A 16,964-nucleotide genomic window follows, 5' to 3' on the forward strand; every position below is an offset into this window, starting at 1 on the left:
AAACTGCTCCTCGATGCTAAAAAGAGAGAACTTGACGACAAAAATCAGCAAATGATAAAAATGAGAGAACAAAGAGACAATGCCCTGCGCGATAGGGACCAAGCCCAAAAGGCCTTCGATCTTGCCCTGCAAGACCTGGATATGAGCAAGGAGGAAGCTAAAAACTTGCATATCACCATAGCCGGCTCTTTGGAGGAACGGCGGCAGTTGGTTGCCGAAATTAACACCAAAGAAGAGCAAATCAGGCAAAGAGATCAGGCCACTGAAGACCTGGAGGGGCAAATAGAGCGGCAGCAGGAGGTAATCAACGACCAAACTCGTCCCGAAGAGGAAAGGGTGGCAGCCCAAAAGGAAGTAGAAACCCTTCAGGTACGCCTTGCGGAATTACAGGTGCAAAAGGAAAACCTGGAAAAGGAGTTGGGGCTTACCACCAAGGAAAAGGTAAAAAGAGCTCTGGTGAAGTATGGCGTTCCGCTGGCATTTGCGGTCGCTATTTCGAGCGTAGTAGGGGTTATCCTATCCGCACTTAAGGCTACGGGCGCAGGCGTAAAGAAATTAGGCAATGGGCTGACGGACTTAGGAAAAAAGATGGCAAGCCGGCTTGCCTGGGCTGCTTGGTTCAGTTGTTTCCTTGGCACTTAGGGCCGGCGGAGAACTGTTGAAGTTTGTGGGGAATAACATTTGGATACTAGTAGTAGCTATTGGGGTGGTCCTCCTGAAGAAGATGAAGGCTTAGCCTTATCATCGGACGGTGTCCTGCTTTGAGGATAATGAAAGACAGTATTAGCGCCGCCCTGGTAATCTGGAACCAACGGCAACACGCTCATGGTAGAAATGGGCTTATGACTCCAGGCTGCATTAGCGGGCCTGCGACCTATGCGATTTATTCCAAACTTGCCGTCATCAGAAGTGACTTGCAACTTAGCATATTTACAATTGGCTAGCATATGAAAAGTCACTGGCGTTAGGTCTTCAGTGGACCTAGTGTAGGGCTCCATCGAAAAATGGGTAACTTTCCTGGTGTTCGTTGAAGTTCGATAAGGAAGCAGGGGCTTATTATTTTCATCGATAAGCCTAAACCCCACATTTGCATGCGTATTTGCATTAATGCTAATAGTGCAAATGACCAATGCAGTCCCCCCAACCTCAACCCACATTCCAACGTCATACCAAGCGCCGTTGTCATATCCCTCTTCATCTAAGCGGTGGGTATAGCGCGTTTCCCTCACGTATGGATTCATATATTTAAAGGCTCATCACCGTCAAAGCGCTGATGGTCATGTGGTTATAGACAGTATCCGTTTGATTTTCTATGCTATTTATGCAAACGCTCCCGGAGTCATCTATGCGCATTTGCAGCTTCACTTTCCCATGGCAGTCGGCAACTAGATGAAAAGTCCAAACGGAAAGATTCTCAGAGCTATTCGTTGGCGGCTCTACTGAGAAATGCGTAGGCTCTCTGTTGTTCGTCTTTGCGCGCATGGGCTGCAGTATGCCATTGTCGTCGCAGAAACGAAATCCTACATTCGCACTGCTAACGGCTCCCAAAGAAATGCTACATAATATCAACTTCTTTCCGGAGTAGTTCAAATCCACGGACATCCCTGTGACATCAACCCAAGATGCCTGGGTGTATTTTTTCTCGCCTGTGTAAGTCGTATAGACACAATCTACTCCAGCTACGTAGGGGTTGTTCATCGCCATATATAATAGCTCAGACCAATGCTTGCAGCTGCTAAGCCGGCTTTTAATAAGTTATGGTCATATTCCTCGGGTATCGTAGGCAGGGCCTTCTTTGATACCTTAACTACGGGCGGCTTTGTTTGGTGTGACTTTTTTGGCTTCTCTACGAAGTGAGGAATGCCCTTGGTCATGTCAGAGTTCACGTCATTTGCTCCAAACTTCATGTCTTTGGTTGCTCATTGAAGTTTGTTGTTATAACCCACGACGGAATTGGCGTTGATAACCAAATTACTTGGCATCAACCAACAACCAGGACTCAAGGCATAATCTAGCCGCACTTTAGATTGCTGCACCGCCAATTGATATCTTTGAACTGACTTGGATATGTCATTTTCTATTATTGCGGACTCAAACAGGGTTAGGAATTTTTGTTGCGTTTCCCGTGAAGCACCTTGGGATCCAGCAATGGGGCTGCGGGTATTTACCTGAGCTCCCAGGGTGCAGTAGACGAATGCTTCAATGCTGCGGTTGATCCTGGCTAGGTTTCTTAGGCCTTTTCCTTTTAATAATACGAATGGATCCCATAGACTGGGGTAAATTGTCTCAATCCTATCGATCAGCGTAACGTCATTCTTGCGACCACCCAAGTCATAAAACTTTAGGACCCCGGGGTATTTTTGATGATACATGTCTGCTGGACGCACGCCGTCAACATGCCAAGCATAAATGATACCCAAGCCATGCGTGGCGCCCTCCCGATAACGAAAGTCTTTTTGCTGCGGCTTAAACTCATTCATTAGTCTTTCTAGGGCAGCGGAATCGTAGTGGTTATTCATTCGATTGAATGGCTTTTCCCCCGGCAGGGGCACTCTCAGCTCCTTCAATATGCGCCGCATAGTAAAGGCAACGTGAAACCTTAGGAAGGCAATGTCAAACATATCCGTGGCAACCCCGCAGCCTTTTGTAGCCGCCCAGACGGCAAAGTTTAACTGCTGCGGCCAGTACTTAAAGTTAGGTCCCCTTAACCATTCGTGGGCTTCTTTTCCTGAAGTGTGCGTAAGGTTAAAATCCTTAAAGATATCCCTTATTACTACGTCAAAGGTTTGGTTACCCACTGGGATCTTCAAATGCGTCACTATCTTATCAAAGTTGTTTACGCCACCTTCAGCATCGTAAAATGGGTAATCCTGGTTGGTTATTAATAGATTCTTTGGAAAATTAGGCTGTACCTCCTTTGTTATTGACAAATGCTGTACCTCTTTCATTATTTTTGGTTTCAAATCCTCATTGCTGTACATCCTAGAGCCGTTATAGTAAATCCCATCGGGTCTTCTTTCGAACTTACTGGGGTCTGCATGCGGAAACATCTTCCTAAAGGCCCTCCAGTTCCAGTAATCCCGGTTGTCGTGATGTGGCTGCTCCTCAATATCATTCCCAAAAGCGTCGTACATTAGTATATATAATGGATGTTATACCATCAGCACCTCAGTTGTACCCAGATGTTCCCAATTATCACACTACGGCACCAATAACGGAACCTAACGAAATGAATGCCGAAAACTTCAGGCTCAATAAAGCAAATTTAATCCTGGCTTACCTGGAAGGGCAAGCAAAACACTACGAAAAAGTTAGGAAGAAATACGTCAGAGCCCGGAGTACGCTACATAAGATTGCGATAACTTCAGGGTCCATATCCGTTGTGTTAACGGGCTCTGGCGTTGCTACTTCGCTTACTGGACCGGGAATAATTGTTGGAGTTCCTTTGGCCGGCGTTGGGGCAGCCTGTGGTATCATTTCGGCTGCTGCTACGGGCATTATGAAACAGTTGTCAAGCAAAATATCAAAACACGACACGACAATAGCTCTGTCAAGGGCTAAAGTAAATACGATCACTGACCTTGTCTCAAAGGCTTTGCGTGACCGTAAAATAGATGATGTAGTATTTTCGCTTATTCTGGCCGAAGAAGACAAATACGAGAAACTAAAGACGGACATAAGGAATAAAAAACAGTCGTAAAAGATCTTTCCGAGGAATCTCGCAAAAAGATCTACCAGGAGGCAAAAGAAGAGCTTCAAAGAAAGCTCGCTCATTGAACATCTGCTTCGAAAAGAGCGTAACGGGATTCTATTTACATATCGAACGTCAGTCTAGAAAATATGCAAATTAGAGTGTAAGACATAAATATAATAATTTTCACATACATAAGCGTCCAGATGTGTCTGGCGTTCGCTTGTGATCGTGGACTTTGGAGCTGGGGAGGCCTAAAGTCCCGAGTTCAAGCCTCGCTGTAGACGCATTTGGACCGGTTGCTGTGAGTGAAAAAAAAGCCTCCCCCACTCACAGCAACCATGGGGGGAGGGGTGGAAAAGGGAAGATAGAAAGTGCGATTCAACCCCGCGATGGGGGGTTTCGCAAGGAAAAGTTGGAAAAGTCAGGGGGTGTCTCGGGACGCTGTCCGGAGTTCACCCTCTGGTGGGTCGTAAGAAAGATATATGTGTATGTACTAGAGGGCCTCTGGCGCGGGATGAAATAAGCCTCGTAAGCCCAAAATGCAAAAAACCCCACTGGGGATAGCTTGGCGTTCTGCGCGATGCATTCCCCAGTGGGGTTTCTGGCAACGCCAGTTTTGCATTTTTATCTTCTCGGAATCCATCCTAATAGGGGGTGGTTGGGGCCTATTTCGTAAAATATTTCGTAAATTACGTTAGGGTAATAAGGAATATCCTTATCCAGCCGAGAAAACATCCACTCGGCTTTCGTCATATCAGAAACCTCGGGAATAGACTTACCGGTAATTTCAGACAAAAGATAGGGAATAGCTTTGTAATATTTCCCTAGCTTTAATTTTTTCAATGTCTTCCGTAGACTTTGCGGGGTTGGCTCTTCTAAGTGGTCTATGATTTTCTTCCTTACTTCGTTGTTTAAATATACCGGTCGATAACCTTGGATATGACTCATCCAGTCCCTAAAGTATTTTATTCTCTTATAAGGTGTTTTCTTACGACCTCCATTAGCGTAATATTGCTCTCTGGTAGCATTTGGTACGGCATTACGAATGTTCTTACCACACTTGTAACACTGCGCTGACGTGTCATCTTCTATTTGCATTTTCTTGCCACAACAAATATACTTATTTGGTTTAGTGGGCATAAACTTGGGTTTCAAGCACTTTACACAGAAGTCATAAACAAACTCTTTACATTCATGCATATATATATCATAGATTTCGCAAACACAGCAGCAGTAAGGGAATCATCGCGTGGGTAATACCCGCTGCCGACGCATGCATTTAGAGGGGCCTGAAACGTGGGTAATACCCGCGAAATTCGATGCTTGGTGATTCGGATTTCGCGAGTCCCCCTTACTGCTGCTGAATCACTTTGAATTCTTATTCTTTTCCGCTGCTTTGGAGGGTTTTCGTTGAGCGGAGTAAGTGGTGGTGACTGATTTACAGCGTTTATTGTAACTGAAATTGTCCTTCATGAATTACGGCGTTTGAAAACAAAGCCATTGCAGCTCGTTGTCCAGAGTTCATGACAGGAGAAACTTCTTGAACATTTGAAGTTGATGTGTTTGTAGTTTGGGTGAATGGAGTGACACTAGTATACGTAGTACTAATAGTACTAATCTGCTTTCTTGTACTTAGATGACTGTAATTCTTAATACTTTTTAGGTTTTTATGCCCAGACAGTTGAGCAATTTGAGTTGGCGGCACGTTGTTTTCGCTTAGAGTTTGAATCATTGTTTTCCTAGCACTATGGTTGCAAAGCTTATCATTATTCAATCCTGCTTTTCTTGTCATTTCTTTCATGAGACTTCCAAGTTTATTGACGCCGACTGCATTGTTCTTGAACCAGAATTTATCAAGGGACTTTGATTTTATATTGTTGACAGCGATGTAAAATGGAGCATCTGGACTTCTCATCTTTTCAGGTCTTTTCATAGCAAAGGTTTTGTAGACTGCCACTGGATCCCTTTCGCTCCCATCAGTCGAAAACATTTTAGGTGGAAAGATTCGTGAGGCCCATTGCAATGGTAGCATTGCTTTTCACTATTGGGCGCGGACTTCCTGTGGTTTCTCGGTTTGGCGCCATCATGAAACATGAAATGCTTGATTCGCATTTTCTTCGCTTTTAGATGCTTTACTTAAATCTACTGCATCCTTTTCTGCCGTTTCTATGGCCAATGCCAGTTCTAGGGCTCGCTTAAGGGTTAATTTGGGCTCAACGAGAAGGCGTTTCTGAATTTTTTCATTGGAAGTACCACATACTAAACGATCACGCAACGTTTCGTCTAATGTCTGGCCAAATTCACAATACTGCGAAAGGTTTCTTAGTTCAGCTAAGAATGCTGAGATAGACTCACCGCTCTCCTGGTGTCTCTTGTTAAGCTTAAATCGCTGAACAATAACAGAAGGTTTGGGCTTGTAGTACTCCTGTACTAACTTCGTCAGGTCGTCGAAACTCTTGTCTTTCGGATGATTCGGGGCGACTAAATTACGGATGAACTTATACGTTTTTGTTCCAATGGTTGCCAGAAAAATTGCTTTCTGTTTGTCTGCATGTGCGATTTCGTTGGCTTCAAAATAATGGTGTAGTCGTTCGACATAATTACTCCAATCTTCGGTCTCGTCATATTCCTCGATTTTTCCAAACGTTGTCATGGCTTTTGCACTCACAAGCTCAGGAGTTGACTTCTCTTGGCGTTTGGTCGATGATCTTCGCTTTTTCCTCGTCGCCAATATGATAAATGGTCAATAATTGGAGGTTTTCACGGATTTTATCCAGCTCTCAACATACAACAACGAAGAACGAGCACGAGGCGTCGTCACGTGATCCATCACTAGTTCCAGGTTCCTACAGTTCTCTAGTTTGTTCATAACATATAAGAATGTATATCGGTGGTTCTCTTTCAGAGAGATTCAGCTCAAACATTTTATGATATTATGTGTGAAACCTTATTTTAGACTTCAAAATAATCGGCGGCATATTTTTGGGAATATTGCCTGCTAAATTAAGCCTAGAATTTCTTAGCTAATGAATATGTATTAATATATTATTGTGAAAAATCTAGGAAGAGTACCACATAAGTATTTCTATCATGCTGAGCCTCACTAATGCTATTATCATCCTGTCATACTGAATTAGCATTATAAAGACATAAGACAAAGACATATATAGTTATTCACAGCTACAGTAAAAACCGGCATATAAGTCTATTTGTTCATAGCTTGCTACGGCCAGCAATCCTTCTTGGTTACCATGAGAATGAGAATGCTAGGGCCTCCCGGACATTTAAATTTGGCTGGTTTACTGGTAGATTCAGATTGTTGTAAAGAATGCTTCCTTCTCTCATTGAGTTAGCAAATTCTGCCACAGTTGATAAAATATTGTGAAGAGAAGGGACAGGAACTGTGCCAGACAGAAACTTCATAGCCCCAATGAGAGCGATGATAGTACAAGCATTACTGCCTATTGGTATTCCAAACATCAGGGACTAACATAGTTGTTGTGGCAGAAATCATTAAATTACATGACTGTAGTGTACATATGGATGTAGGATTAGTTGCTGTTGTGTCGGAAACATATATGATGGTTGGGCTGACTGTGATAAGGAGTTGGCTGTGATAGTTGGGCTGACTGTGATATTGGGCTGACTGTGATATTGGGCTGACTGTGATATTGGGCTGACTGTGATAGTTGGGCTGACTGATGGCTGGGTTGACTGTGATGGCTGGGTTGACTGTGATGGCTGGGTTGACTGTGATGTATGAGTTGAGTGTAGTGGGTGAGTGTAGTTGTTAGTGGTCGTCGTATTGTATGTTTGGCTGTATAGTCATCAACAACCAGCACAAGCTGCCACCCGTGTTTGATTGCTTCATTGACAACTTGATCAATTGACTGTGCAGGCTCCTCGCTCAATTGCGTTACCAATTTATCAGCCTTAGATATGCACACTGTGTCCCCCAGAACATTTGCTGTCTCCATCCCTTCCTTATTGATATTTGATTGCTTTAAAAAAAGGCGTGGTCTGTCTTCAGCCAGTTGCAAACTTGACTGAGACCATAACAAAGCTTGTAGATAATATACGCTGCCATCTTCCGATTAGCGATTTCCCTTTCTTTTGACTGTCTTTTAGTTGTCATGGCATCTGCGATTGTTTTGAAAATAGATTTTGCCCCGTCTCTGTGGCACAACAACTCGAATTCCTCTGGGTCGTACACTGGTGGCCTTCCCAATTTTGTAAATTCTTAATGCATAAACAACTTTCAGTCTTCTAATTCCTTTGACAGATCACACCCTGAAACCGAAATTAAAATGAGAAATTGATTTTTTTTATAGAATTGAGAATGCTTTTGTCACTACATGCTTATTTCTAGTCATACTGTATTGGCAATATAGTATTCTACCAAATCACGGTGACGTCACTTCCGGTTAACATGAGATGCACACGTGCTGCCGTGGATGCTCAGTACACAAAGCTTAGCCATGGAGTTCGGATCTCTTCGAATCCTTCGAAGTTCTGGAGACTTTATCGATAATATTTTTCACTTCATTCATTAGGTAAGAAGTTTAATTTGGGATATTTTTACTTTATCTTGCAGATGAATTCTCTACATCAGATAAGACTGGGCCAGCCGTTGATTCTAAATTAGCCACCATGGTGGAGGAACTGGTTAAAGAAAAGCTACCCAAGTCAAAACTCGACGATTTGATGTCAAAATATCTTCGACCAGAAAATTGCAAATTGCTGGTCAATAGAGCTGTTTGGAATCAGTTAAGCCAGAATACCAAAGCCACAGATAGGGCTTTTCAAAAGTCTCAACAGTATTTTATTACTGCCATGTATGCCATGATGTCTGCCTGCGAGAAGGCAACAGGAGAGATGAAGTCTGTTCTTGCACACTCTTTAGTTCTTGCCTTGGCAGGTAATCGAGAACTGAACCTTCGCCGGTGGGAGTCCTTAAGGCCTGAATTGAATTCGCAGTTTGCTTCGCTTTGCAACCCTACTACGCCGATTACAGATCAACTGTTTGGGGATGACATTGGAAAAGAAATTGACGAGGTAAATAAGGCAAACAGGCTTTCAAAGAAAATGTCATCCAAGAGAGGCAGTCGTAAAGGTTATCACCCCTACAACAGCCAAAGCCGGCAAAGATCCTCTTCATCTTCAAGAGATGGCAGAGCTTATGGCTCAAGGTCTTTTTTAGGAGAGAGAGGCTCCTACCGCAGGAGGGGAGGAGCCAGACAATGCACTCAGACCGACAAAGAGTCTCGTCAATAATTTCCAGAGCTCAGGTTAGTTACATGACTCAAATTCATGCTATTATTGGGTCAGAGACACCAATTAGAACTAGCCAATTACAACACTGCTTAGAGGAATGGAAAACAATTACCTTGGACCCCTTTGTCTTACAATGTGTGTCTAATTGTGAACTTGAGTTTGATTGCATTCCTATGCCATCAAATGGCTCTTCAAGTTCCTTACACCCAGAATTCAAATTCACATTGACAGAACAACAAGCTGTTGATAGAGAGATTGACACCTTTTTGGAAAAGCAAATTATTGAACGATGTCAGTCAGAACGTGGGGAGATTATTTCACCTATATTTCTAATACCTAAGAAGGAACCTGGGGTCTACAGAATGATTTTAAATTTAAAGTCCCTTAACCAATCAGTGACTTACCATAAGTTTAAAATGGATACGCTTGAGTCTGCAATCAAATTAATGAGGCCTGGGTGTTTTATGTCTTCAATCGACCTGCGAGATGCTTATTACTCCATACCAATATCTCCTGCCTATAGAATGTTTCTCAAGTTTGCATGGAGGGGATACCTGTTTCAATTTCGGGCCCTACCAATGGGGTTGACAAGTAGTCCACGTATTTTTACGAAAGTCCTCAAACCTGTTTTTTCACCTTACGAACTCAATATGAACATAATTGCCTGGGATATCTTGATGACTCTTTCTTCACGGACGATACTGAAGATGCCTGTCGTGAGGCTACCATACATGCAGCTCAGCTGTTTACTCGTCTAGGTTTTGTCATTCACCTAAGCATGTCTATATTCAATCCTACACAGTCATTAGAGTTTTTGGGTTTCGTGTTAAATTCTGACACCATGACAGTTTGTTTTACCCCAAGGAAGATTGAGAAAATTGTCCTTATGTGTCAAAAGTATTTATGTGGACAGGCATATACCATTCGGGAAGTTGCATCTTTGATAGGAACTTTGGTATCAACATTTTCTGGGGTGGAGTTTGGCCCGCTGTATTATAGAAATTTAGAATGAGACAAAGATGTGTCCCTAAAAGCTACCCAAGGGGATATTGATGAGAAAATGTCCCTTTCCAGGGAAAGTCTCCAAGAATGAGAATGGTGAGTCAGTTCCCTCCCTGCTGCAAGGAGAAACATTGTGCATGGTATCCCAACCATGATTCTTACGTCTGACGCATCTTCTGTGGGTTGGGGTGCTTGGACTTCCCAAAGTCAAACCCAAGGTCTATGGTCCCAAGTGGAGAGGAAATATCATATCAATGTCCTGGAGATGCTCGCAGTTAAACTGGAGCTCATGTCCCTTTTTGAATCAGTATCCAACCAACACATTAGGATCTTATCTGACAATACTACCACAGTGTCCTATATTAATGCTATGGGAGGTTGTAAGAGTAAGGAATGCACTCAGATTGCTAAGGACATTTGGTTATGGGCCATCAGTCGGCACCTCTGGCTCTCAGTGGCTCATCAGCCGGGGCAGCTGAATGCCATTGCAGACTTACTGTCGCGCCATTTTGAGGATGGGATAGAATGGGATAGATGGGATAGAATGTATGGGTTCCCTGAGATTGATCTGTTTGCCAGTCGAATCAACCATCAAACGAATACCTATGTTTCTTGGAAACAAGATCCCTGTGCAACCTATGTAGATGCTTTCACTGTGAATTGGTCCCAGTTCACTAACAGTTATATGTTTCCACCATTCTGTTTAATCAGTAGATGTCTCCAAAAAATATATTTGGAACAAGCAACAGTGACCATCATAGTACCTCTGTGGACCACACAAGCTTGGTTTACAAGGCTTCTAAGTCTCCTGATCCATCGGCCCAGAATGTTCCTTGTCACCAGGAAACTGCTTTGCCATCCAGTTCACGAAGATGTTCATCCGCTGAGCCGCAAACTACAACTCATGGCATGCAAGGTATCAGGCAACAGTTCATTGAATGCAGCATTTCTGAGGACATTACCAATGTCCTCATGTCCTCATGGAGGCCAAGTACACAGAAGCAATATGATGTTCACATCAGGAGGTGGGGTGAATTTTGTCTACAGAGGAAAGTTGATTCATTGCGCCCAAATATCAATGACGTGTTAGAGTTTCTGCACAGTTTGCACATCAAAGAGCTATCCTATTCCACAATTAATACAGCACGTTCGGCTTTGTCGAACTATTTAATGGGATTTGAATTTCCTGGTACTCACTACACAATTACTGATCACCCCTTTGTTGTACGCTATTTGAAGGGAGTGTTTAATTTTGTCAAACCTACTCCTCGTTATCAGGAGACTTGGGATGTCAACCCAGTACTGAAATACATAGAGCTATTGTCGCCGTTGGAGAAACTTTCATTAAAGGAACTAACATTCAAATTAGTTATTTTGCGAGCACTCACATCTGGACAAAGATGTCAGACATTATCATTTCTCGATATTGATTTCTGCATCGTTTATTGTTAAGAAGTACATCAAACAGGAACTCTGTGTTTATTCCACTCTTCGACACTATCTTGAAGTGACAAAGAGTGTACGTAATGAAGGCAATTCACGACTGCTCATATCCTACGTGAAGCCTTATCGACCGGTTAGTACTAGTACTATAGGTCGATGGATTAAAACTGTCCTCCAAGCAAGTGGTGTTGATACAACAAAGTTCAAGGCTCACAGCACCAGAGCAGCTGCTACATCCAAAGCAAGCCAGATGATTCCGACTGATGAAATATTGAAGCACATAGGATGGTCTCAAGTTTCAACTTTCCAGACATTCTATAATAAACCTGTGCTTACTGATTTTGCTGCAGCGGTATTAAGATAAATTGTTATTGTCATAATAAAGTTTTGTTTTGTTTGTCAATAGTGGTTGTGTCCACAATAATTGCTTTAAAGTCTCATGTTAACCGGAAGTGACGTCACCGTGATTTGGTAGAATTGAAAAATTAAACGAGCCTTACCTGTAAGGTGAAGTTTGATTGTGATTCTACCAAATCCAAGGTGACGCGCTGAGGGTTAACATGCCCTCCCTTACAGTTATTCTGTTTTCCCACCCGTGCTTTTTACCCGTTTTTTCTCCCGTTTTTTCTCTATATCGTGTCCACAACATTTAAAACTCTGAGCATCCACGGCAGCACGTGTGCATCTCATGTTAACCCTCAGCGCGTCACCTTGGATTTGGTAGAATCACAATCAAACTTCACCTTACAGGTAAGGCTCGTTTAATTTTTCAATTATCAATCACTTGTTGTAAGAGAGCACTATGTAGTATATATGTTACATATCAGTCTAGAGCTCCACACCTGGCACATGGCGTTATTAGAGATTTCTCATAAGTTCGATTATTTTACCCTACGTTTTACGCGGGTGTGAACTCGTGAAAACCGTATATTTGCATGACTAAGACAGCTGGGGAAGTCATTGTAATGGTCTAAGAAAAAAAACCAGTCCATTTTTACACAGATCAATTCTTTATTGTCAATACAAGAATTTCATAAAACATATGAAATGCACAACTCTTGGAAAGCGACATATTTTCATTTACACTAAAACACACACCAGTCTTTCACTATTCCGAAAATTCCTAGGAATGCTAACGGTAGCTAGACAAGACTTTTTTTCCTTTATCTCTCGCTCTCTCTCCTTTTACAACTGTAACTTTTCAAATTTTATTTTCAATTTTATCGAAAAGCCCTTGCATTTTCTTCATTGTACTTAAAGCCGCATTACACATTAAAGAATGCTTTTCAAGAGCCTCTCTCTGCAACGTGGACTTGTGTTTGGCTTTCTCGGTACGTGGCTCGTGGATGTCACTTCTATCGCTATCAATTTTTTCGTCATGCTTTTTTTTTCTTTCCTTTTTCGCTTGTTTCGTCTTTCCCTATCTCTTCTTTTTTCTGATTCTTGAATGTCAGCATATTGCATATCGGCATTTCTCTCGTCACATGAGCTATCATCCAAAAACGATGTCTGCGGTTTCTGCGAAAGCTTTTGGGGCTCCTTGTCTTTCTTCTGGATAGAACATTCGTTCTTGCTCTTTTGTTCGTCACTTGCTCTTTCGCGTGTATTACTTTGCTTAGCCGCATTCACAACATGGACATTACTTTTAACGCACCTCTGCCACCTGGACGCAATGGCGGTTAACTTAGACTTCTTGTAGTAGGTCTTAACCTCTGGTGGCACTTGGTGGGAGCTTAAAAACAACTCTTTGGCGCATAATGCTACTGCTTCCCAACCTCTAGTTCTTTCATTGATCCATGCTTCTTTAATAACTGACGTCTCGGACGTTCCCGGTGTTTTCTTGACTGAAAGTGGAACAAATTTGCATTTATTTTCAAGACCGTGAGATTTCATTAGTAATTCAATAAGTTACATTAGAAACTTACGCCTTTCTGTTTTCTTCGAAGTAGTTTGTGAAGTTCCTGGCTCATCCCACGGCCTCCAAACTTTCGACATTGCAAAACAGTGGATTTTCCTTTTGAGTACTAGTAGTTGCTCCTTTCTATACGCCCAAGCCTGTTTGTGATATTTCAGGTTTAGTGCCCGACTATAAGTATGCTGACATTACAATGAAATCCAACAAAGAATAGAATAAAAGAAGTATTTTTCGTGAAAAGAGTTACGTAACTCTTAAAATTTTAACGCTTAAGTCGTGCTACCACCAATGGACATAAATGCGTGATTACGTGCTCGCACTATTCATTTTACCAAGGCATTTGTTCTAACAATGAGCGACTACAGATGAGAGGGTTTAATGCAGTTTCTCGCTAAAGATAGGAGGTACCTGGTACGCGTTTGGAGAGTCACCTTTCAAGTTTATTTCATGCAAGTACTTTTACTGATTGTATGATTTGTATTACAAATACAAATAATAGTAAGCTCTGCCTTAGTTTTAATTGGCAGATTGGTCAATGGTATTGAATTTCATTTTTTTTTAATGGCAGCACCCTGCACCCAAATCAAATCGGTTGGGCGGTGCCGAGATCTCGGCAAGCGGGATGGAAAAATTCCCATATAAACGAGCCAGCCCAGTAAGCGGGCTGGATTTGATCCTACTGCACATGCCGCCATGTTTTTTTTGGATTTTCGCGGGACGAGTTCGTATGCTAACGAGGCTGGATGATCACATGACTGATTTCATCCCAGTAAGCGGGCTGAATTTTCCCATATAAACGCAATCCAAAATTCATCTCGGCCAAGCGGGCTAGCCTGCTTACCGGGCTGCCTCGTTCCATATAAACAGCCCCTTAGATTAGAATGGTCAAGTTTTTTTCCCAAAATAAGCGAGCAAATAAATTTAATTTTGTGCCTTATATTCCTGAAAACGAAGGAACAAAGCTATAACAAGTTATTTTAAAAAGCTGGACGGTTAATATCCCCTTCGACTGAATAATTATAATGAATATCCTGCTGCCTATAAACGAAGAAAGTCTTCAAGCTCTAAACCCCAAATACAGGCGCTTTTTCCTTCATGTACATGGAAAATACGTTCTATTCTGGTGTTTAGTAAGTTGTTCCGGGGAATAATCCAAAATGTAACACAATTCACAATCATAATAAAGGGTAAGGAAAAAGTGCTAGTACACGTCTACACAAAAGTCTCCGCTTGAAGTTAATTTTGATGATCCTTGAAAATAACTTACATTGCAGAAAAATATAAACTATAATTGTTTATTAGAAGCCAATTTAAGGCTTTTTGGAGGATGTTTACCAGTTTTCCTGTTGGCTTGAATCTCATTGAATTTTGTGATATTGTTCAAATAGGGTTGAGCAAATCCGTCATATATTTTAAGGTTAACAAGTGCCCGCAAATTTTTTTCTTGTTTTAGTAATTTAAGACATAGGTTGAATTGCCTAACAGCCATTTTTGATGTTTTCAGTGTGAACATTGGAGATATTGACCTCTGAATCACAAGATATTACAGTAAATTCAATTTTGGCAATTTTTGGTCTCACAGATACTGTTGCCATGGCAACGGCTTAACAGAAAAATACACCTCCTTGCCTGGTGACACTAACTGACCTCTCTATTTTATAGAAAAAAGTTTTACATCTCTGCAATCAATAATAAAGTTTTTCTGCTTCAGTAAAAATGAGGCAGATTTATATTGGTTTTTGGGTCAAAATGGGTATTTTAGGGGGGGTACCCTAACTCACCAACAAAATGACGGATCCCACTAATACTCTAGGATAGTAAATAACTCGCCAAGACCTACAACTGTGCCAAGTTTCAGCAAAATCGGCGAACCCCCATGTAGCACCCCCTGCCTGCTTTTGCCTGGTCCTATCATGGACACACTCTTAAATTCTTAATTTAATTCCTTTAGATCTGCCAAGCATTTCTTTTGCTGCAAAGGTTCTGTTCTTTTACTTTGTTTCTGTAAAAACAATAAGACAAAAACAACTAATAAATAAATAAAAGGGAGAGAGAGAAATTCACTTACTTGCAATTGCTCTATGTTAGAGGAGCCTTGAGGGAAAATTTTGGCTGCCTCGGTTAAGGCAATACTTAATTCCGATTTTCTTTCTTTTGATGATATTTGTCCTCTAAAAAACAGGATAGTTGGGTTGGCTGAAAGTGCCTTTTTCTTGTCTTCCAGTCATCTGGTGGTAAATCAAAAACAACCAAAAAAGTCTATATATGTAACAGAAATAATGAATATGAATTTCAAAATTATCAAGCTCAGCACATCGTATTATCTTACGAGGGCTTCAGCCCATAATCTGTACTCTTCAATTGACCATTTGTCTTCATGCTTTTCTTGAAGCTCGTGCACTATATTTTGTTTTTTTGTTTTTGTTTCTCTTTCTTTTCTGCCTTTGCGCTTAGTAGTGGAACTTTGGGACAAAGCTGTTTTCTGTTCCTTCTCTGATGCTTTTTGCTCTTAAAATAATAAAGAAATAATTAAAAGTAAGCGAGTCTGAATTTCTATAACTATATCTAGAGGATTTACGTTATATAAGTAATTTCTTTACTTACCATCTTTTTTGGTCTTCTTGGTTGGCGGATAAATTTGAATCCGCAACTTTATTTATCCGGTTATGCCTTCCGTCCACACTAGTCCGGGCGAATCCGGAACAATTCTTCACCGAAAACGGAACTTTTCCAATACGGTCTCCAGAGTGGAGCAATTTGAAAACGCCGGCTAGCTGTATTAGTGTGGACTGACGGAGAACATTTCGTATCCGGAAGTTTTCGAATACGATGACGTCATGATTGTCATGTTCCAATTTTATTTGAAAAGCCGTGCTCTCCAAATCCTCAATTTTATTTTCTCTTGCAGCTCGCCATGCTTCAAATACATTAAGCGCCATTTTATTCTTGTAACGAGTTGACAAAGGAACTGCTTTTGCCAATACCTCCTCGTCTTTAAATATACCCCGTTCACACCAGAACCTTAAACGTTTTAAAAAATTGTTTGATAAAACTGGTCTAATTTTGACTCGTTCACATTGTGCGCGCGTATGCGTTAAACAAGGTTAAATCGCGTTTAACTAAACTACCTCAGTGACGTAAGTTTAAAAGGTGTCTAACAAAGATGGCAACGAGCGAGAGGAAGAGAGGAAGGACGTGGGAAAAGGAAGAGACGATTTTGTTGTTGGAGAAGTGGGGGAGGAGAGAACATTCAGGAAAGGCTGAAAGAATGTACAAGGAAAAAGTCGATATGGGTAGAGATAAGTAACTACATAAAAGCGTCAGGATATGAAGATAGGGAGTTTGAGGCTTGCAAAAACCGAATACACACACTGGTGTCCGTGTACAGAGCATACAAAGACCAGGAGGGGAAATCTGGCACAGCAACCCCAAAAAACCTCCTTACTTCGAGGAACTAGACAGTGTTCTCTCGGACAAGCCAGCCACACGACCGTTGATGGTTCTAAATTCAACTAAAGTTGTTAAAGATGTTGCTGAAGACGATCACGGCGATAGTGAAGCTGAATGAGCAGATGAAGAAGGCACAGAACAATCTGACGCAGAATATCTAGAGCTCAAGAAAGGTGCAAAGCGAGT

At 41.7% G+C, this 16,964-nt stretch overlaps 2 protein-coding genes and 1 pseudogene across 2 annotated transcripts; 2 read left to right on the top strand and 1 right to left on the bottom strand.

The window, feature by feature from the left end:
- Positions 1 to 5,777: 5,777 nt before the first annotated feature.
- On the bottom strand, positions 5,778 to 6,347 carry LOC148907534 (uncharacterized). The gene has a single exon (XM_089035304.1). The coding sequence runs from the start codon at positions 6,345 to 6,347 to the stop codon at positions 5,778 to 5,780; it is 570 nt and encodes a 189-aa protein (XP_088891430.1).
- Positions 6,348 to 10,121: 3,774 nt separating this feature from the next.
- Positions 10,122 to 11,777, top strand: LOC148907535 (uncharacterized). The gene is made up of 2 exons (XM_089035305.1): positions 10,122 to 11,000; positions 11,424 to 11,777. The coding sequence occupies exons 1-2, from the start codon at positions 10,122 to 10,124 to the stop codon at positions 11,775 to 11,777; spliced, it is 1,233 nt and encodes a 410-aa protein (XP_088891431.1).
- A 4,659-nt stretch (positions 11,778 to 16,436) lies between these two features.
- Positions 16,437 to 16,963, top strand: LOC148907536 (uncharacterized; annotated as a pseudogene).
- The last annotated feature ends 1 nt before the right edge of the window (position 16,964 follows it).

This window comes from Actinia tenebrosa, unplaced genomic scaffold (assembly GCF_029948245.1).
Source record: "Actinia tenebrosa isolate PJP-AT-01 unplaced genomic scaffold, QUT_ActTen_1.0 PGA_scaffold3__52_contigs__length_22856419, whole genome shotgun sequence".
NCBI classification, from domain to species: Eukaryota; Metazoa; Cnidaria; class Anthozoa; order Actiniaria; family Actiniidae; genus Actinia; species Actinia tenebrosa.

What these genes read in the sequence shown, in the direction of transcription:
- LOC148907534 (XM_089035304.1), bottom strand. Translation starts at nt 6,347, where the DNA reads ATGACAACGTTTGGAAAAATCGAGGAATATGACGAGACCGAAGATTGG.
- LOC148907535 (XM_089035305.1), top strand. Translation starts at nt 10,122, where the DNA reads ATGATTCTTACGTCTGACGCATCTTCTGTGGGTTGGGGTGCTTGGACT. An exon ending in TGTTCACATCAGGAGGTGGG is followed by an intron (nt 11,001 to 11,423) that starts GTGAATTTTGTC and finishes TTTATTGTTAAG; the next exon opens with AAGTACATCAAACAGGAACT.